The sequence below is a fragment of the Mugil cephalus genome, chromosome 2 (assembly GCF_022458985.1).
Source record: "Mugil cephalus isolate CIBA_MC_2020 chromosome 2, CIBA_Mcephalus_1.1, whole genome shotgun sequence".
NCBI lineage: Eukaryota > Metazoa > Chordata > Actinopteri > Mugiliformes > Mugilidae > Mugil > Mugil cephalus.
The window spans coordinates 29,038,297-29,061,467 of NC_061771.1; the positions used below are offsets into that span (position 1 = coordinate 29,038,297).

At 42.0% G+C, this 23,171-nt stretch overlaps 1 protein-coding gene across 1 annotated transcript in view; it reads right to left on the reverse strand.

Annotated features, from left to right (window-relative positions):
- The window catches only part of lcor (ligand dependent nuclear receptor corepressor), a 99,366-nt gene that overhangs the window by 14,530 nt on the left and 61,665 nt on the right, over positions 1-23,171 (reverse strand). Inside the window, exons 3-6 of the mRNA XM_047577253.1 lie at positions 21,478-21,557; positions 16,874-17,006; positions 10,645-11,121; positions 6,581-6,671 (exon numbers count right to left, since the gene is read on the reverse strand). Coding sequence (XP_047433209.1) covers positions 6,581-6,671; positions 10,645-11,121; positions 16,874-17,006; positions 21,478-21,557 — 781 coding nt within the window. The remainder of the gene's footprint in view (positions 1-6,580; positions 6,672-10,644; positions 11,122-16,873; positions 17,007-21,477; positions 21,558-23,171) is intronic.

Genomic DNA, 23,171 nt, shown 5'->3' on the forward strand with positions numbered 1-23,171 from the left:
TTGGTCAGTTTATTTCTTAGTTGTAAATTAATATTCTGTTCAACGTTCATGTCACAAAATGCCTTAAAAATGAAAAGGAGCAATTTTTGGACACAGATTGTATGTTTTTCATTCTTTAAGCACCGGCACCATTTCAAAAGTACCGCTTTGGCACCGATATCGGATAAAACTTTGCGATACCCATCCCTAATCACAATATCAACAAAAACATAAATAAAATCCCAGAAATGCATCTTTAAATTTTTGCCATTTCTCTTTTGGGCGATGAATTCCACTCAAAATGGGAGTAACTATGGTAACTATACAAGTGATGATAAACAGAGGATCCACAAGGTGAAATATCTACAATTTAACTGAAATAATATTGAAATCATTCGACTTTTTACTATTGTACATAAGGCAGAAAATGTTGCCAAGTCTTATTGTAATATATGATCAAGTGTTGGCACAAGATTTTTTTTCTTTTTATAGTTTGAAATCGTTCTAGTGTCACACTTTCTATTAACTCAAACTGCTCTGAATCACTACATTTTGACACAGTCTCACCCTCACTCAAATTACAAATGATGGCCACAAGTAAATAATGATTTAATAACAGATAAGATAAATAGAGACCTGACTATGTATTACTTCTTTTGATTTGTAGATTGTAAATTGTGTTTTTATGAATAACAAAAAAAGAAATGAACAGTGCAGCCTGTGTGTTTCAATGGGGAGTGGGGAATATTATCTATAATTAGTCCAAGTCAAGTTGCACTGATTCTTTTGTAGTGTATACAAATCAATATTATTTGGTGTAATAGTTTATTATTTTATTATGATGACTGTAATGCCTTTCCTAACACTGGAAAAAATGTGGCAGTATATAATAAGGCTCTGTGTATTTATTGGAGATCAATAGACAGATATTGGCTTTTAAATGCCATTATCTGTACATCACATTTTATGGCCACAATCCATGGAAAAGCTAAAGCCACACGGCTTAAAAACATATTAATGGCTCATGAAACATTTTAAAAAAAAACAACTGCTAATCGGTTCCTCGCCTGGGTTTAAGAAATGCTGCAAGGGGTTATTTGATAAAGGTCAGTTATTTAGTTTTGTAAGAATCCCGACACATTACAAAGATCTTGTATTTCTGAAAACCACCTCTGCTACAACATACAGTCTATACGTTTACCTTCTAAATGCCTATAATAGACCTGCTGCAGCCACGTAACTATAGCAACAGCAGAAAAGGCTCTTTAAAATAAAAGGCTCCCATAGGTTCATAATAAACAGTCAAGTCAGTGGATGCAACACAGGAGAAGAAAACTTCAGGGAAACACTGCGTCTCTCTCCACTGGAGACATTTTCAGCTCGGCTACAGCGCAGACTGACTGTGACCGTGTGGGGAGTCCACAGCAGGAGCTTTAAGAGAGATTATCACAGTGGGCCGTCTGGAGCTAGTTGAACACAATACAAGGTTAGCGAGAGGGGCTGGAGTGGACATGCTAACACAGCGTTCTGTTACAGGCAGGACGACGGTCATCAAAGAAGGACTAGACAGTAACGGCGGATGTGAGGACTCACTATGAAACTGTGAACGTCCATTTTTCAAACACGACTTAGAGAACACAGCGTCTGTGTTCTCTGAGCAGCAGTGTTTAATGCTTTATGCTGGGCCAATTATTTCATTTTGTCAAATCAGTTGATATAAGAGTCATTTGGAGAAATAAATATAGAAGATATTATTTTATATAAGTTCCTGTTTTTTTCTACTAATGTAGTCGAAGTCGACAGGTCGATGACGTCACACACAAAAACACAGTAGAAAATGCTTAGCAACAACGAAATCTATATTCTTGACCTAAATACATATTGTAGTGTCTCACACAAAGGAAGGTGGTAACGAGGTAACTGAAGCTTGAACTACGGGCTACTGTCGGCCGCAGTCAACGCCACAAACACTGTCAGTCTCTCTGCTCTACCGTAACTCCCATCTCTTGCGTGGTGCATTCACTGACATCAAGAACAAAACATAGCTTATCAATACTGTGAACTGCAGACCTGTTTAGTCTATATAAAACAGGCTGCACCTCAGCACCATCAGTGCGTTTAATAGTACTCCACAGCGTGTTTATACACATATGTATATATATATATATATATATATATATATGATGTGCAGCCTCCTTCTCTCTGTTTGGTGAAGTTGTTAATTGCCTTTGTTTCAGAGGTTTTGGAACGTTCCTCTGCTAGAGTTAGCAGATTTCAGATGCACTGCAGCGGTACTTTTTTTGTATTTCAGGACTGACATGTCACGGTTATTTGGTGATGTATTCCTATACACCTGATGAACCAACGACCCACTGGGCTCCTCACCTGTCTTCTAGCAGGTGTCCATGTTGTTATCGTCACCTGATCAGTGACAATTCAACACTTACAACACAATGAAAGATACAAACGAAAGCACTATTTAGATTTGTTTCTAAGATTTTTAGTCAAAAATAATCATAAAAATATTTCAGAATAAAGGTTATTAGCTTTCAATGCACACACAAACCAACTGTGTGTTTTGGGGATTGTCTGGTTGTGGAAGATGAATTGAAATTAGTGGGGGTCGAACTATAGAATCTGTAGTTAATATTACATGACCTGATCGTTAGAAGTCTCGCTGGGAATGGAGCCTGGGGCCTTAGGGCCTTGGGGCTTTTGGACTCTTTGGGGCCTTAGGAAGGAGACTCATTTCCATCCTCAAGGGCTTAGGGGGCTGTTTCTATTCAGCTTCCAAGGCCAATGTGGAAATAGAAGAATAGTTCACCTTTGGTATCAAGCATTTCTCCTAGAAAATATCTGAAATAGCAGTAATAGTACTTTACTGCCAAGGAGAACTGCCTGCAACCAGTTGGTCTGAAAACTGTGCGTATCTGGACCAGCCACAAATATTACCAAAGTAATAAAAGCAAAGAGTAATAGACCAGAACCCCTACATGATTACCAGGGGGTTGATTGAAAGTGCATGGCTCTTGTTTCTACTTGTTTCAATTCAAAGAAGAACCTACTCTTCTGTTCACTGCTATATCAAAGAGCCACTGCTGACATGATGGTTGCAGGTTTTCTATGCCCACATGTACAGCTCTCTGACTCAAACCTCTCCCAATCCATATTTGACCTGCAGATCAAAAGTATTCTTTAAAATGGCTGCCGCAATTAGTGCCGATTGTTTATTCCCTCTCCATGCCGAGAACAGAGCACAATGACTACTGATTCAAACATGACTTCAAGGCAGAATATTCTTCAATAAGTGAGCCCAATGCAATGCCGGGGATCATCAATAAAGACAATGGCACGGGCTGCTTTTTCTTTGAAGAGAGAAATCCATCATGACCTCACTCGTGTGTTGATCCACTCCACCGGGGGAAGGATGTGGGAGGTAGATGAGCTTTATTATAAATACCTGTACACAAACAAATACGTGTAACCTTGCCACGATACTAGTGATTGCTTTGGTACTGACTAGCAGAGTGAAGCCGGTAAGTTAGATACAAAAGGTGGGAGCTGTTGACAGCACTTGCTTGAGAATGACCATGAGTAGATTAAAGTAGGTGTCCTACAACTGTAGGGGGAACTGAGGGTTGGGGGCAGTACGCAACTGTATTTTCTGCAAGTGAAAGTGCATAGAAAGTATTAGAACAATGATTCAATAATACCTACTCATAATACATCTGCACACCAGAAGCCAACTTAAGCACGGACGTATTCTTTAGCACAACTGTGAGGAGAGGTGAGATTGCTTACAAGTGCAGTGCATCGTCCATCTCTTCAGCGGTTTCTCTCGCTCCCTGTGGCGTGCTTCACTGTTTTGTTCATCTTTGCTTCATGCATGTTTTATGAAAATGTCCAAAGACCTCACCGTTGCTTTCGCATGCCCATTTGCTATGTGAGATTTGAACTGTTTCTGCTGGCCGCTCCATGCATGTGCTGCTTCAGTGTAGCTGATTAGCAATATGCAATTAGTAATCATGACACAGTGCATTGAAGGAATGGGGTTTAGGGAGGATGGTTTAATAAAAGAACAAGGTATAGATCGGTTCTATAGGAATGGTAACCTTAAATGAAAATAAATTTAATTTAAATAACTTGACCGTCAGTGGGTCAAGAGCTCCCCTGTGTCTTCCACAGCATGATCGTACCAGACAATTCATTAAAATTTAAGGAGTAAATATTCAACAGTGCACTCTGTAGGGTGTTGCATACCAGAGTAATAGTCCTCATGTTTTCATAAACCAAAGAGGTAAATCTGACGACTCCTGAGGAGTTGCGATGCCTTTGTTTGAGGCTGAACGCCATCTATACAGCGCAAACTCTGACCAGTTTGACAGAATCAGTTGCAGCAGCAGATAAAATGATCTCTGCATGTGAGATCAACCCTTGTTGAAGAAGAACTAGAGAAGCCTGGCTGTGGTTCGGCCTCTGCATTCAGATCATCCCCGCAGACCAAATGTCTACATACATTTAGTAGGAAAGTACACTGAGTACACTGCAGAAATTCAAGTTTTTGGAATAATAAGCGGTTTAGGTTTTTACGTCGATGAGACCCTGACACCATAGCCCAACGTGTGCCTACTACTGTGATTGGTGTGGTTGGTAGTAGTATACAGTGGGGGAAATAAGTATTTGATCCCCTGCTGAATTTGAAAGTTTGCCCACTTCCATAGAAATGATCAGACTCTGGTTTTTATGGTTGTTTACTGGTTATGGGTATAGACAGAATATCAGTCGAAAATGCATAAAAAACACACAATCTAAAAGTTATAAATTGTTATGTATTTTATTAAGGGAAATAAGTATTTGATCCCCAAGCACAACACAAGTCAGTACTTTGTAGAGAAACCTTTGTTGGCAAGCACAGCGATGAGACGTTTCTTGTAGTTGGTCACCAGGTTTGCACACAGCGCAGGAGGGATTTTGGCCCATTCATCTTTACAGACAGTCTCTAAATCCTTCAAGTTTCTTGGCTGCCTCTTGGAAACTTGGAGCTTCAGCTCCCTCCACAGGTTTTCGATCGGGTTAAGGTCTGGAGACTGACTAGGCCACTCCATGACCTTAATATGCTTCTTCTTGAGCCACTCCTTTGTTGTCCTGGCAGTATGTTTTGGTCATTGTCATGTTGGAAAACCCACCCACGAGGCATCTTCGGTGTTCTTGCTGAGGAAAGAAGGTTTTTGTCCAAGATGTTACAGTACATGGCTGCATTCATTGGCCCCATAATGCGGTGAAGTTGCCCTGTACCCTTTGCTGAAAAACAGCCCCAAAACATGATGTTTCCACCTCCATGCTTAACCGTGGGTATGGTGTTCTTTGGGTCATACTCAAGTTTTTTCATCCTCCAAACACGGCGGGTCGAGTTAATGCCAAATAGCTCAACTTTGGTTTCGTCAGACCACAGCACTTTCTCCCAAGCCTTCTCTGAGTCATTTAGATGTTCACTGGCAAACTTAAGGCGGGCCTGTACATGTGCCTTCTTGAGCAGGGGGACCTTGCGGGCACTGCAAGAGTTCAATCCATAACGGCGCAGTGTGTTGCCAACTGTTTTCTTGGTGACGGAGGTCCCAACTGCTTCCAGATCATCAACAAGCTCCTGCCTGTTGTTTTAGGCTGCTCCCTCACCTTTCTCATCATCATCCTCACTCCATGAGGTGAGATTTTGCGGGGAGCTCCAGACCGAGGACAGTTGATGGTCCTTTTATGGGTCTTTCACTTGCGAATAATGGCACCAATAGTTGTCACCTTCTCACCAAGCCTTTTGCTGATGGTTTTGTAACCTATACCAGCCTTGTGCAGGTCTACAATCTTGTCCCTGACATCTTTTGACAGCTCTTTGGTCTTGCCCATGGTGCTGTAGAAGTTGGAATGTAAGAAACTGATTCTTAGAGCAGGTGTGCTTTATATACATGACGAGTTAAGATCAGGAGTATTGGTAATTAGTTGACTGAGCACAGCTGTGTGCCACATGCGCACCAGCCAATCTGTAGGAGCCTGAATTCTAAGTGAATTGTTGGGGATCAAATACTTATTTCCCTTAATAAAATACATAACAATTTATAACTTTTAGATTGTGTGTTTTTTATGCATTTTCGACTGATATTCTGTCTATACCCATAACCAGTAAACAACCATAAAAACCAGAGTCTGATCATTTCTATGGAAGTGGGCAAACTTACAAATTCAGCAGGGGATCAAATACTTATTTCCCCCACTGTATTTCCGCTTTAGTATTTCCTGCATTCTTTCAAATTTATTGTTTGGGACCAATAAAGACAGAACACATAGAGGAAAGGTTAACTGGGGCAGTCTGGAGATTTGTGCGACTCGTCTTCTGCGAAACTTGGGCAAAAGTTTCAGTCGCCGTTGTTGAAAGTGAAGCAGGAAGTAGAAACAAAAATTAACCCAACAGGTAAAAACAGACACAGCGTCGACTAGTGTTTGGGTGGTGTTTTTACAGGGCGAGCCAGACTGACGCACTGCCGTAGGGAATGTGTGTACATTACGCCGTATGTCCCGCATTAGTGAATGAACCTTAATCCCGTTGTCTTACCCTTTGACCCCAGGTGCCAGGGAGAAGCCGGACAAGGTTTTGGGGTTGCCTGTGCTGTGGGTTTTCTTGGTGGAGAGGTCCAGGACGCCATCTGAGGAAAAAAAAAAAAAAAACCCACACAGGAGGAGTTGTTAAACAAGACTGAGGTGGTATTCTCTTCAATGCAAATAGGCATGAATATGAAAAAAATATGAGTGTAAAACAGATTATAAAATTTTATTATATGAGACAATTAGGGATTCCTGTAACATATATGGTGCGGTGGAAAATCAGATTTTTTTTTTTTTAATAAATCTACAGTTCTGCAGAATGAACACATCAAAAGTTGCCGTGTTAATATCTTTTCTTGGCTCTGTTCTGGTATTTTCAGATGTTATTGGACGTGTTTACTTTTAGTACACTATATATGCTCTCCTCTTCAATCCAGCTTGACTCTCTTGATTTTCACCAGACACGTTTAATGGGCTTCCTATACAACGTTTTGGATTGCAATCAAAATTTGATTAACCTGAAAGTACAAGGAAGCCAGTTACCATGGAAACCATACCTTACTCCTGAGCGAAAGTGATAATATATATATATATAAAAAAACTCAATTTACACTCAGGGTATTATATTGACAATATTCTATACTGTATGTTAAATTCGGATTAATTATCCTCATGCTAAAAAAAAAAAAAAACATTTCCTTTGGAAGTTTTTATTTTAAAATAAGTCATTATAAGTAGGAGAGGTGTGTGTTTTACTGTTCACACTCAGGCGGACTCAGGCGTGCGAGTTTACTGCATTAAAACATTTGCGAACTTCACCACCAATTAAATGCAGTTATATTTACACAGTGTCAATCAAGACGCTTTACAGGAAACCCAGACCCTCAAATGCTCAGATGCAAGCTCTGAGGCGCCGGTGGCAAAGAAAAGACAAAGAGAAGAGATAAAGCTGATGCATGTTACATAAGAGACTGATAATGAGTTCAAAAGAATGGGTAGGGCTACAATTAAAAATATTCACTGTAGAAAGGTTTAGTGGGGGTATAGAGTGGTCATAAAGTCACTGTTGTCAAGATAAGCAAGAATACAGGGTTTTAAAAACTGTTAGTGATTATAGTAGGTCTACGGCTCGATGAATATAAGAGGTTTCATATTAGTTACCAGGACTGTCAGAGTTCACAAATTTGCTGTTTGTGAAAAATAGACATAGGAAACATTTATTCCTATTTCTCCACTAAAGTGGCACAAAGAAGAACAGCTGGTCTCTTTGTGATACAAGCAATGAATGAAGCATAACATTATGACCACCTTCCTAATACTGTGTAGGTTTCTCTTGTGCCTCCAAAAACAGTTGTGACTAATCAGAGAATGGACATGGGCCTTCTGAGGGCGTCCTGTGGTGTCTGGTGTCGTTAGTGGGACCTTTGGGTTCTATGGGTCATCCCATTGACTTTAGTATTTATATATATCATTATTCCACCCTGTTTTGATCTTGTTTAAATCTATCTGAAAAGTAAAACGCAAAAACTTGAATTTAAAGGTGAAACAGACAGCTGAAAATCTGAGATTAAAAAAAAACACACCAATGCATTCATTAAGAGAACATACACTATAATCCCTTCAGTGCAGCTGAACCTTTGACCCTTTGACTCAGGACTGGTTACTACCATGTTAATCTTCAGGGATTTTTTTGTTGTTTACTCACCAGGTTATAACAAGCAAACAAAACAAAATAGAACACAGTGGACACAGGATGAATATGAATGGATATATTAATATCAATATGTGTGTGTGTGTGTGTGTGTGTGTGTGTGTGTGTATGTGTGGGTGTGTATTGCTTGCACATATACATATACTCCTAAGAGATCCAAAATGAATCTTAAACAAACTGCCCCCAATTCAAAAAATGCCCGGGGATAACAACCATGATCAATTACACATAACAAGGTACACTAATGAGGTCCTCCTCTGAGCTAATGAACATTTTAATTATCATCTACATTACCATGCTTTGTTTTGACATGACCACTGTTGGTTGGTGAAAATAACAGGAGCTTACCTTTGTTAATGTATTAAATAGTCACAGGAAAATGTTTCTGTTTCCTCATCAACATGCATATTTATGCAGCCACGTGCCCTTAATTCTAATCACATCATGAACTCCAACTCCACAGTGTGAAGGCTCTGAAAGGTCTGTTGCATACACTGTGAGAAGCGAGAAGACGACAAAATTAAGTGTATTCGACTTCTGTTTCTCGCAGCTTGTTCTCGACCCAACAACCGGACAGAACTTTTTTGTCATGTCGTGTCTGGCAGCTGTTCTGTGACTGGTTAGAAACTGGAGCAGGGCACAGTTAACGCTCACTCTGTGAGCTTCCAGATGCTAATATTCGAGGTGTGACCGCTAATCTCTCCTGGGTAGAGATCATCATACTGTGTGTGGATGCATGCTGAATGAAAGTAATAAAAAAAAAGTGATAAGAAAATTGCCTCCCGTCGTCCATCTCCTGCATTTCCCACAATGCATGTGTGACGTATACTGCGGGGGGAGGGGCCTATGAGGACTTTGGCACTTGAGTTTCTCGTGAAGTGTAAATTACCTGGCCAACACGACCTTTTTTTCTTATTCCTGCAGCCCTAGTATCAAGAACACATTTATCGCAGAGTGTGTTCGGTGGAATATGTCTACACAAACACGCCAGAATCATCCGTAAAGCATTGGTGTGAAGCCTATCATTGTTAAAAGGATGTGACGGCAGAACTTGAAACTTACTGCAGCCATATAATAAAATTAATAAGGTAAAAATAGCTCAACAACCACTAGCTATCTGTCTACACTTTCATGAATATGAGTTTGAATTTGAATGTTGTGGTTATTTAGACAAAGTATTGCTACAACTGTTAGCTGCCATGCTAGCACAGACAATATGAGCCAGTTCTCTTAGGGTTCGGAAGTTTTAGAATTTGTGACTTGTTACAAAACATTGAAGCAAAAAGAATGTGTTTCTTATCCCTCCCGAAAATGAAATAGTGCAGCGTGTGTTTATATGATCCCGCTTGAAGGATAATCTGACTCAGAATTCCTCCAAACAGTGTTGTATGCGTGAGAGAGAGATAATTTGTGAGCATGAGGTGGATGTAAATGCCTCTATCTTTTTTTTTATCGTTGATTAAAAAAATAAATAAATAAAAAATTAAGGAGGCTTACTGTAAGCAGATTCCAAAAAGCTGGTATTAAAGTGGGTGCCCGGTCACACTGTGGTTGAGGGTTGAAACGGAGGGCTGATGCTTCAACCCCGCAGCCTGTTCGCTGATCAAACCGCTGACCCCCCACTGGTTTAGTTTGATTAAACGGACATTGAGCCGGGAGATATATTTCAGAGCTCTGCCCGGACTCGATCCAAAAGATAATGGCTTTTCGGTGATCAAAAAGTGAATGTGTTTCATTTGAGTCTCTGTGTGTGTGTGTGTGTGTGTGTGTGTGTGATATACAGTACATACATCAGGACAAACGCAAATGAGTTTTATCCTCTGACATGTATAGTACCTCTAACAATGAGCGTTCATTGTCCATAAGATGAAATGAGAACAAGCGCAGAGAAGACAAAAATCCAGGGTTTGGATTGTTTCAATCTGGTCCTGAGAGAGGCAATCAACTCAACACGTGCCTCGCATCACGAAAATTATTGAAACAGTTTCTATATATATTTGTGTGAATTTGTAATTTCATATTTTTATATACGGTATACTTTCTTTCCCGCTCATTCTACTATTACTTACAGGATGACTATTTTTACTCAGACCAGCCAGTAGACACGAGGGCAAAATGTACCTTCATTAATCATTAATGTGGGGTCTTGTTTTTATTACGTTGCGGGGACCAAAGTCTTGCAGAGTACCTACGTTTTGAGGACACGCAACTTTATGGGGACGTTATAAGAATTAACTTTAGGGTAAAGCTTGCACCAAGGTTAGACAGACTGTGTTTCTTCACAGGCTGGAATAGATTTGTCATATTCTAGGACAATACAATGAGTGACAGGAAGTATCGTGTGCATGTGGTGCTGCTCTCACCCTGCTGGCTGGGCTCTGGATCTGCCTGGTTCCTTTTGACGGTGAGGTCCAGCGGGCCATCCTGGTCGGCCATGAGAAGCTTGCTGAGGACGGGATTCTGTGCAGAGGCAGCAGCCGTGCCTCCCCCTGCTCCCCCACCGTTGCTAGCTCCCGTACCGTTGCTGCTCTGGGTGCAGATGACTGCTGAGGCAGCAGCAGCGGAGTTGGGGCTGAAGCCTGGCCCTGGGGTCGGGGATGGAGAGGAGGAGGCAGATGATGGAGGGGAGCCTGGCGCAGGCAGGGGCCCGGGCGGGGAGCCAGGGGCCGGGGCCAGAGACACCGCTCTCGGCAGGCTTTGGTCCTTCATGGTGCCGTTGGGCAGGGGCGGGTCGTCCTGAGTAGTTTTTGAGGTATATTCGGCAGCGAACTGGCGGATCATTCGCTGCATGATCTCACGAGCCACTAGAGGAATGTGAGGGTCTGAGAAACTTGGGAGGTCTGGAAAGACACAAAACAGAGGGGCAAACATGTCAGCATCCCATCCTCCAGGAATTCACTTGCCAGTTGCTGGCACAGTCCACTTCCTATTCCCACTATCCCATTTCATCCTGAAAATGTAATCCTGATGCTGCTAAGAAATAATCCAAAAAACACTCAGAAGCAGCTCTTAATCCTGCCTGTTGACCATGCTGAAAGCATCATGATATCCGCGCATACAGCAGATTATTGCCTGCCGTTCTTCAGCTGCGGCTTTCATGGCCTTTTCCATCAATTTCCTTCAGATATGCAATGCAACGTCTAGAAATCCAGAGCATTTCATGAATTTAATGTACTCGGATCAGTGTGTTCAGTTGATTATATCTGCACAGATCAACACGTGGGGACAATATTTATGTCCACACTGTTGTGCCATTTTGAAGCATGGGGTACTTGTAACAAGCATTTGTTTTCTCAGTTGACACCGTATAGATTGAGCAATTAACTTAAACAACAGCTGCAGCTGTACCATCACCAAGGAGTTTTTGTACCAAGATACTATAACACCTTCATTCCTGAAGTTAATAAAGTGTAAACAACATTTATTATTACACCGGATAAGATGTTACAATCTCTAGTTACAAGATCCGAGGCAAAGCACATTTAGAAGCCCAGTCTGACTGAAAAACTGACCAACAGGCTAACAGTCAGGTACCAACTAGCAACCAACAAAAAGACAACAGCTAACTAGCTTAGCCAACAGCAGTAGGCAGCATGTGGCACATCATTGGGGTTTTCATACGGGAAAAAAAGAAATAAATCAGAATATCATGTTTTTGATGATTTTTGATGAATATTTTACTTCAGGACAAATGATATTTAAGGATAACAGCTCCTAACATATTCAGTGAGTGTATTTAAAAGTATATAACTTTTTCATGGTCTTCTTTTTCTTTACTTGTCATATCAGTGAAGGTATATTTAGAAAGTAAATGGTGATTATAAATTCAAATCTGCTTCCACTAGTATCATAAAATCCAAACAACCCTTTACAAGTATATTGTACACCATAAAATAACTATTTTCTAAGTGCAACACGTGTTTAGAGACTACTATTGTTATACTTGCTGCATCCGCAATGATGCAAAGCTCCGTGTGATCTAAATTTCATCTTTCAGACTAAACACTAAATTAGTTTTTGTCACGCCATGGCTCCAAAATGACACCAACCAGACCAAATGTGCCAAAATGCATACGCTCACAGCCGTGATTACAGCTGATTGGTGTTCATATGGAAAGGACTACAGCTGAGGCCTAAGAGGGAGGAAACGTCAAACCCAAACGTCCTGTTGCTCCCTGCTGCGACAAAACAAACCGCATCAAACACCGGTCATTGATCTCACCATTTAATACGCGCTGAGCTATACGGTGGCGAAAACGATGACGACACCGATTCGCTATTACTGCGTTAATCTGGCATTGTCCTAGATAACTCTGCCGCACTTATCTCTTTTTAACCGATAGCTACATTATTTGAATACTTCACCACGTGCGTCACTGACTCAAACCATAAATCCTTCAAACAATACATCAGCCCCCAAAAAATGTAATCTCATAGCCGTGCTGAAATAATCCAAAAATCACATGCACTATACGTAGCTATTAATCCTGCCTATTGAGCAAGGCTGAGGCGGCAGAGCAAACAGCAGGTGAACGGTGCCGCTTTCCCCCGTTATTCTTCACACATCTGCTTTCCCAGTGGGCTTCCTGTTTTTAAACTCTGCACTGTTACTTCCTCAACTTGTTTGCCTTCATTAAAAACCCCTTACTCCACTTTCTCAGCTCATTTGTACCAGCTCTTCATAGCCACAGGAGTATTTACCACATATCTACTGGAAAGTAATTGCTCATACACTTTTTGGAGGATATAAATATCAAATTTCCTGTGTGGCCATGGATAAACAATGGACCCTGTGTATTTTATTTAGACACGGCAACAACAGAAGCCTTGTAGTGTTCCAGTATTGCATTAAAAAGCACGGCATCGCTGAAATGAAAAGCTGCCATGTTCTTTTTTAGCCTTCAATTGTTCCTTTTGACGACCCTGCACGTAGGTGATGTATTATAATTTGTTGTTGTGTTTTTCATAATCCTCCGTTGATGTTATCTGACTTCTGTGCTCCACTTTAACACTAGGCTTTGTAATCCCTGTTAGTAAAATGACATTGTTGACACGGCAGTTAAATTATTTGAGCTGTGTGTCACCAAGTTATTCAGATTTGTAGATACACTGTGCGACCCTTTGCCCACTCCGGCACTACTGAACACACCTCAAATGCTAAGAAAACCCAGATAGCTCCATTTTGACAGGTGCAGAACGCCACCATGGGAACTCTCCTGGGGAAACCCCGCCATGCAGCGACTATTTATAGAGTGTTTGCTAGGAAATGGCCGCTGTGTGACACTACAAGTTTGTGCAAAGATACACAAGAAGTCTCGCCTTGTTACAACAAAGCAGAGTGATTTGGCAGCTGTGAGTTTTTTCTTTTCTGTAGATTCTGTAATCTGTCATCTACTTCAATAGAGGAAGCTTCCCGAGGCTTGATGTTGGTGTTTTTCTGACTCTGCGTGCATGAATACCGTGCAATACAAAGTCCGGTCTGGGTTTTGTTTTGTCTACAAAAGCTGAATTTAACACTAAATTATGCACTTCACATGACTACTAACCACTGCAAAATGTGCTGGTTTCAACGTTTAACCCTTTATGGGGCAAGGAACCATATTTGGTAACTTCAGCACACATTGTAAAATCGTGTCCCTGTTCCTCTCAGTGAGGTTTAGAAGCATGTGGGTTTCATTCAGTCAATCAGAGAAGATCAAGGAAATGTTCTCAGGTTAAATGTGGTCTATGAGGTCCACCTCTGTATGAACGCTGAGTATAACTGATTTATTAGGCACCGTGAAGAAGTGTACTAATGTTGTTCATTAATGTTGATTTTCTCCACGAAAATTAAAAAAATTTAAAAATAGCACGAACGTAAAATAGACGTGCGACAATAACACTCTAAGGTGGAAATTTAGAATTTCCGAGTATTTCAGTGAGTGCTCTATAAAGGGTTAAGTGCAGGTTATACTTCTGCAGGGCACAGACATTTTTGTTTGTTTGTTTGTTTGTTCGTTTTTTTACTGTCGGGTTAATTTTGTTTCCACTTCCTGCTTCACTTTCAACAATGGCAGGTTCAACATTCTCTGGAGATGAGTCTCACAAATGTTTGTATCTCTGAACATCTTCAGTTAACTTTTCCTCAAAATGTCAATTTTAAAATTGAGAGAGGAAATACGCTACTACCAGTCGGACCAAGTCAAAGTCAGAATGAAACTACCAGACATTTAACAAAATTTTGTAACCTTACCTTAAGATAACCAGAATTACAGACAGGTTAGTAGAAGCTGTAGGACTGTTATTATTATCATCATTATTATAAGTTATTACACAAAGCACATGACCATTCTCAATAAAACTCTCAGTATGTATATGCTACTGTTCAAGTTCATTGTACATATCTGCTTCTATTATTATTTTATTCTGAAAGTCTAATTCATGTCGTACAGTTTTTCTCTTTTCTGACGCTTTTATTTTTATGCTAATTTAATTTTATGCTTTTCTTGTACCACTGAGCAAAGTGACCTGGCCTGATTGTGATTCTATTATTATAGATTTATTTTTTCTTGATTAATCAATTAGTAATTTAGCCTCTACATTCCCAGAACCCAATTTCCTAATACACAATATAAAGTCACCCGCTTGAGCTAGTACTTCAGGCTACTATAGAACGTAAGAAAAAACCTGCAAATATCTGAAAATGCAAAAAACAACCTGAACAATTCATCACGCCATTGTTACACTGACCTACTAATCAATTAATCAAGCTGCAGTTGTGCAGGTTTATATTTCGTCTACACCAGGCTGAAGTCAATGTTTTGCTAAATCAAAGTTTAATGAGGGCTCCATCCACATCTTGCGCGCTCTGGACGATTGAAGCAACTGTTGTCGAGTGGCTGGGATGCTCTAGCATGAAGAAAACTAGCAGCCACATCAGTGTCTGCTGGCGAATACGAACTGGATTATTTAATGCAGTGTTTGTTTGCCTGACTGTATTAACGACTCTGTGAATGTGCGCGTCTCATCATGCCTATGCCTGTGTGACTGTTTAGACGCTGTCTAAATATAGCAGCTCCACAGGCCGCTCTGCCTGTGTGCATGGAGCCAAATTGATTAGGGCCGTGTATTGATTGTACAAACATCTGCTTCCTCCCTCCTGGAATAAAGCACAACAGCTACTGTCTCCAAGGCTCAGCTCGCAGCAAACACACCGAGGCAGAATCCACGGAACATTTTCAGTTTAGAGGGGATTAGGCCAGCGCAGCAAATATTTACACACTGACTGGATGATGATTTGACACCAGCACAAAAGATGAGAGTGAATGAATGAGTGACGCAGCTGGTGTGATAATGTTTCTCAGTGTGGACTGAGGAATGGTAATGATATGTGTGCCCCGATGCATAATAAGAGATTAAAATCAGTTTAGATGTGGACGAGAAGTGAAACGGGTAGTCAGGAATGGACAGAGCGGCGTGTAGCTTAGCTTATCTGTCCGATAACGGAGAACAAAAGGCATTAACAGAACATTAATTACAAAAATGTATCATGATTTTAACAAAGAATCCATTCAACGAATGTTCACACTGCGTCAAATCTAATTTCACAAGAGCAGCATGAAGCAAATGTATCTTCTAATCCGTGATCTGTGCTTCCTCCCGCCGTTTAAGAATAAGGAACATTTAACCTGTTAAATGCCCAAATATCTGAAAACATGTTGATTACATTTACTTCTCACAAGGCGGTCGATTTTGTATTGAGTCAGAGAAAAAGTATTGAAGATGCCGATGAAAAGGACTCGTGCACATGTATGATACTGTATGTAGTGAAAGCCACATGCAAAGCTCCTTCTCTCCTGAATAACCTTGAAGATTAACCAGTTGGTTGTTTGTAGCGTCCAATTTCATATTTTCCTTTCAAAATTTACCCATTAAACATTAAACGAAAAAAGGTTCAATCAGCTTTGATCATCACTTTTGCCTTTTGTTTTGTGTGATAAGATTTTGAAGATTTTGCACTCCCAAATTCTGCACCCGTTTCTCATGCCACAGCTACGATACTTCTACAGAGTTTCTCTTATTAATCACGGCTCTTTCAGTACAGGTCGTAAAAGTGGGTCGGCCTCTCTGGCCCAGATCTCAACTGTTTTAGGGTCTACCTGCAAGGCACAAACGACTTTGATCCAGTTGTGAAACTGGGAAAAAGTCACACGCGGAGTCCCTCAGGGACCGATCCTTGCCCCCCTTTTTTTTTTTTATCCCAAATGTTAAAAATGTCCTTTTTATGAAAACCTGCTGCACACACATCCGCTGTAGCCGTTTGATTCTACACAGACACAAGACAACAAAGGCAAAGCAACTGTTTTAATTCCCATGGTTAGTTCCAAATCTCAGTTACTTAAAATAGTTGTATTATATGCAAACGACTACATCCAGTGGAGTCTGATCTGTCTCTAAGGGTATGACATTTTGAACCCTCTTTGGGATTTAAAACAATGAAACAACATTCCTAGGGAAATTAACCAGTCTTTTCTGAGTTGACCAGTCTGAAATGACCTTTTAGAATGTCACAGTACTCAAGACGGCTGTGACCAGACTGAAAGTGCGTCTCACCTTTTCTGTGCAACACAGCATTGAGGAAGTCTTGGGCCTGTCTCTCCAGCCGGCTGATGCGGGACTGCTCTTGTTTGAAGTCTTCACACTCCGACAGCGCGTGGCTGCCTCCACCGTTCTCTACGCCGTGATCCTGCGCGAATGAACACAGACGCAGACGAATGAGTCGGGTAAAAGGTTCAAGGTGTCAAAAAAAAAACAATCGCACGTAAAACACGCGACGCAGCTGGCTTGTTGAAACATTAAGGCTGTTTAAACGTATCCCGCTGTCGGTGTCCCGTGGTTTTCTGCCGCTCCGCCAACAGTCAAGAGAAGATGTGTTGTGATGCGAGTGCATCACAATTTTTGGGCCTAAATATGTTAGAAACGATGTGCGAGTATATTCATTTACATATACATTTTCTTTTACCCTGTTAAGCCAAATGAATCATATTTTACACAGTTTCTGGGGCATATACCCTATGCTCTGAAGTCAATATCTGGCTTTTGGCAACCATTTCCAAAATGGCCACCAATAGAGACTTTCACAAAACTAATGCCGTGATTCCAGATGCAGAGATCCCAGAGATTTGTGGTGTAACCACAATATTTCCCTCTAGTTTCACATCTTTTATGTGTCTTTGCTTTAGTCGAGCTCTTCCCTTTGGTCACGTCTTGGATCTCCCCCACACTAATCTCGTCGTACGGTCTAGCAAGATTTGTCGTGCCACAGAGATCCCCACTGAATGCATATTTGAAAAGATGAAGGCGAGGATTTTATCAGTCAAGATCGGATCTTTCAAAATCGGAAAATTGATTTTTTTTTTTTCCTTTTCTCATGCACTGATTCTCTAAACTGATCAGAGTGAACGGCCACAGATTCAATGTGCTCAATCATCCTCGGTGCGTTGCTGCCTTAAAGCTGCTCTGAACTGGGGCCGTCTTTAGCTCATCCAGTTGAGCGCCCGCCCCATGTGCTGAGGCTGTATTCCTGCCTGCAGGCGGCCCTGGTTTAAGTCCTGCACTGGGTGCCCTTCCCTGTGTGTCTGAACTGTGTTTTTTTGTGGCCGTCAATCACCTTCACAACGTGGAATTTGAGTGGGAGTACGCGTCTCTGTGCATCTGCGCTAAAACAGACAAAGCAACAGACATGAGTGTGTTTTTAAAGATGCCTCCATCTCCCCGCCTCTTTATTTTAACCCTCGGTCCTCTCTCTGCATCGCTTCAGATCAAAGAATCGATGCCCCCCCACACACACACACATACACACACTCCCCCCGCCCCGCCGGTATTTCACAACAAACGAAGGATAATAACGCTGAGATGGAGAGAGCGCTCAAAATCCTAGCAGCTGAATAAAAGGTGGGAACTGTATTCAAGTGAGAAGAAGAATGCAATTAAAGGAAAGCATTCTGTGGTTTGCAGACTCTGAGTCTAAGATAATTATGGACTATATATATATATATATATACACATATATATGAAAAGAAAGAAATTCCCATAATCCTTGTTGAGCTTTGTTTAAATTGATTTCGCTCTGGCTATTGATTTAAATTCAATTTTCCTGCAGTTCCACTCAATATACATGATTACTGTATCACACGCATAGTACAAAAGCTTCAGACCGAACCCTGTCCGTTAGCGCAGCTAACTTAGCGAAAGCCGAGGGAGAGAGGAACGGGAGGAGGAGACAGATGGGGGCTGGTGGAGGGATGTTTTGCATAGACAGATGGCTGACCTTGGAGGTCAAACCGGGGTCACGTCGAAAAAACAAGTGACAATCGATGACTGAGGGAAGGACGCCGCCCCCCTCCTCCTTCTCTTCCTCCTCCACCTCCTCCACCTCGCTTCCTCCCCTCCCTCATTCACTCCTTCATCCTCTAGTTTCGTGAACGTGTGCGGATGCTACGATAGACGTTAGTGGTGGACAGTGTCGCCAGATGTGGAGCGAAGAAATAACGCGCCGCCGCTTTAAATCTTATCTGAGTCAAACTATCGCACGTACTGGAGCAGCTCGGCTACTTCGGTTAAAAACAAACCTGCTCTATTCATCGTGCCCATCTTTATAGGCGCCTCCAAATGCGCCTTGAGATCTTGTCTCAGTTTCTCTGTGTGCAAATAAACCCTGACATCACCTTGAGGTGCAGTGGAGTATTCTACCAGCTGATGGATCTAATGGATCTCCACCGCTGCTGTTTCGTGTGCATGTGTCATGTTGAGTTTTTGTTTTTTTTTAATCTCCATCCTGACGTTTGTTAGACCTGCACAAAACTCAGATTCTAACCACAACGATGGACACACGCACCTTAAACTCAGATAATAAAGGTAAATAAAGACATCGGGAACTGAGGAAACGTCAACATGAACTCATCAATAATTAACACAGAATCACATAATACTTTAATTTGTAAATGTATTTATTATTTAGTTAGTTAACAGCTACGAGGACAGAATATTTTCAAAGCCTCTCATTATGAACAGACATCACATACGGTGCTTTTTCCTTTTCAGGTCATCATTAATAATAGGGGCTGTTTTTTATTCTGAATGAATGAGACAAAAAACCCCCGTCGAGTGATGTGACTCTAGACTCACTGCGTTCACACTAACCAGAACGCAGACACCACCTCCAAATGTGGAGATGTCTCTAATGTGATGTCAGTGCATCCTGGGGGCGTCCACACCCGTCTTTGACAAGATCAGATCGTCCAGGTGGGATTTTAAATCCATAGACTGTATATAAATATGGACGTGTGTTGCCACTTTCTCTCACTGGCCAAACTGAAGCTATTTTTCCAGGGATACGGGCGGCGCCATCTTGTGACTTTGGAGCCAGAGTCTGATCATTACAGTCTGAGAGCGGAGCCACAATATCGATGCCCCGCCCACACTTCCTCCAGACTCATGTCACAGCCAGTTTCTACACCTAACTAAAAACTAAACTAAAAAAAAAAAATAAATTAACATGCATCAACATTATATTAACTACTTAAAATAACAGAAACCATTCTTGAAATGATATCTGATGTCTATTTAAGTGTTTTAATTTGGCCCTAGTCTCATCCACTAACATGGAGGGGGTGGAGCTTCTGACCTATACTGCAGCCAGCCACCAGGGGGAGCTCTACTCGCTTTGGCTTCACTTCAGAGGAGCTGTTCCACCTTTCATTTTTATACAGGCTGTGGTCTGAACAGGCCCTTAAACACAACCACCCACTCCAGCGGCCTCAACAGGAATAACTGGACATGATTCCTCTGAGTCCGAACTAATATTCATTTATTTTTTTAAGTTTGTTGCAGTGTCAGTGGTGGTGACGTGTTAAATGAAATGAAATAGAAAGCATGTTTGTTTAGTTTTTGGGGTGCATGGAAATGCACAAAATCGTACATTTGGTCTTTTTTTTTAATCGTACATCGTATAGGCCCAAAAATCATACCGTATAAATACAATAATTATAGTATGTACGGCAACGCTGATGGTGAACGCAACCAAAGCCTAATATTGTGTAAGTCTCCCTTGTGCCTTGGCTCCCGTGGGTTGAGGGGAGGGGCCTCTGTGGATCATCCCACAGATCAGTTTGGGATCTAGTGAATTTGGAGGCCAGGTCAACACATTGTGCTGTTTTCTTTAGTTGTTACTAAAGCGTTTTTGTGTGTCTGTGTCAGGCTGCATCCTGCTGGGAATGGCTGCTGCCGTCAAGGACCGTGCCGTGTCGTTGCTATGGGACTGGAGGAGGGTCGCTTAGACCAACACGTCTAAATAACATAACATAATCAGCACGAACGAACCCTGGGCCCAAACGTTTTCCCAGCAGAACACTGAGCCGTCCCGTCGGTGGTCATAATGCTGTGGCTGATCGGCGTGTGTGAATGTAACAGTAGTCAGTCCCATGAACTCATTATCATTCCACTCTGCGTGTTTTTTTAAGTCGATGGGAGCCCGAGCAGTCCCCGGCCTCTCCGCCGCTGTGGGAGTCTCACTAATTTACACCCATGTCACCTCCCTCCTCCTCCTCCTCCTCCTCCTCCTCCTCCTCCCTCCTCCTCCTCCCTCCTCCTCCTCCTCCTCCTCCTCCTCCCTGTAGCGCACACTCTCACCCACAAATACGCACTCACCTCCAAATCATTATGTCCTGCTCTTTTCATACGCTAAATTGGGGTCAAGACCATGATGGTTGAACAACACAAATAACACGTAGTGCGGCGGGAGGACGGGGAGGCGAGGGAGGAGGAGGAGGAGGAGGAGAGACAAAGATACTTCCAATGGGAAGGAAGCCAAAAAAAAAGAAAAAAAAAAGACAAAAACACGGAGGTTTGGACAAAGACAGGAGCAGAAAAGCAACATCTGCTAAGTGCAGGTCCCGGTCTGCTTTCTGCGATGCACACGTGGAAACACGTGATGCAAACACGCGCGGATGTTTTCGGTGCGTTTGAAAATCATCACACACACTTTGTTACATTTCATGTCTCATTTGTAAACCTCCAACGCTCCTCACAGTTGAGATTCATACTGACAACGCCTCATTGTTTCTTTTCTTTATCTTGAAAGTTGTGGGAAATGTTGCTGTTTGAGGGAGAAAGAAGATCAGCCGAAGTCATTTTCACGAGGCTGGGCTGACTCCTACCTTTCCTTTCTCGCGTCTTAAGCAGCAGAAGAGACAGTTTTCATCGAAGGACCAGTCAGACACTTCCTCCGGCTCGCAGTCTGGGTCGGAGGGGAAGAAAACAAAAACGAAAAAACAGATTAAATGGTGACAAACTCCCAGCATCACACTCAGCACCTCCCAGATTAATTAACATCACGTCGAGAACAATCGGCCGAGGTTTCCACTTTGCATTTGTTTAAACTGCGGCAGCGATTGGGTTTTCGACACTTAAACGCAGCTTGAATCTTGCCTGTCCGTCTGCAGCCGACGTCCATGTTACAGCGCGAAAGTGATTCACTTTTAATTCCGTCCCAGCGACGACCGGCTTCACGCGCCAGGAACGCTGTGTGAAAATGAACCGCGTGTGTCGCCGCCTAAAGAAAATCCACCTCTACTTCTGCACGTGTGTGTGTGTGTGCAGGACAGAGAGAGTGCATGTAAATATGTGCGCATGTGTTTGTGAAGCGCCCTATGCCCTAAAGCCCTGTTTGCAAATAACTAATTACCATTTTTCCGAGAATGATTTCTCTGCTCATCTACAGACATTGGCTGGTGTCCGGTGGCTTTAGTGAAGCTCCTGCAGCTTTTCCTGTATGTACGTATTTACCTCAACCCTAAATGTCTGCAAGCATGCGCACACAACCCTAAACATCACGACCACACAAAATTACATTATTACTAAGATAAGCAATCTGGAACATATTGATGCAGAGCTCTCCCATACATTATGGTTTCAGTTTAACAGTTAGGGACCAAAGCCAACTTCTAAAAGCTTTTTGTGTTGTATTACATTCTGTGTCTTGAAAAAAAAAAAAAATGGAGAAAAGAAATGTTGTATTATGGAGATTAAATTGCCGGTTTTAGTTTTGCATCCAGAGTCATCCGGAATTAAACGGGTCACACGATGCACATTTTACCATCTGTATTCTAATCCCGACTCCACTTGCATACCTTTGCATAAATTGCAGAGGAATCACCCGGAGGGATGTTGGGATTTTGAAAACCTTGCGCGGTTTCGGATGCCGTCTGCAACATACTGCTCTCTATTTAAGCCCCACCCCCTTCCTTCCTGCCTTGTGAGCTCCGTTCTGATTGGCCGACTTCTGGAGGACTTCACCTCCGGAGGCGTTGACTTTTCACGCGCGGTCGCTTCAAATTCAGGGGACGACGGGAAAATCGCAGCAGCTGTGCACCGGTCGGCCACAACATTACGACCACTGACAAGTCAGTTTTGTGCTGGGGGAAACGTTTGGACCTGCCGTTCATCCAAACTCTTCCAAACTCTTCCAAACTGGATATTTATGGACGTAACATAGACATGTAGCACCACCTATTAGCAGAGCAGGCGCCCCTTTATGCTAACATGGCACCGTCTGGCCTGAGAAAGAGTGAGTAGATTGGTTACAGCTGATCTGTTGCCATGGCGCTGCACTTCTGTTTAAATACTTCCACTTCACAGAGTGATGCAGACATATATATATATATATGTATAGAGAGAAGGAGAGAGAGGGATGCGGTGAAAGAAGAGGAGGACTGAGGAGAGCGTTACAGATAGGAAGAGGAAAAAGAAGGTCTGCTTCCCAAACAGAGAGAGATAAGAGAAACACGAGGAAAAAATCAATACACCGTGAACACGCAGAACATCGCATCAAAACCTCAAATCTCCAAAATGT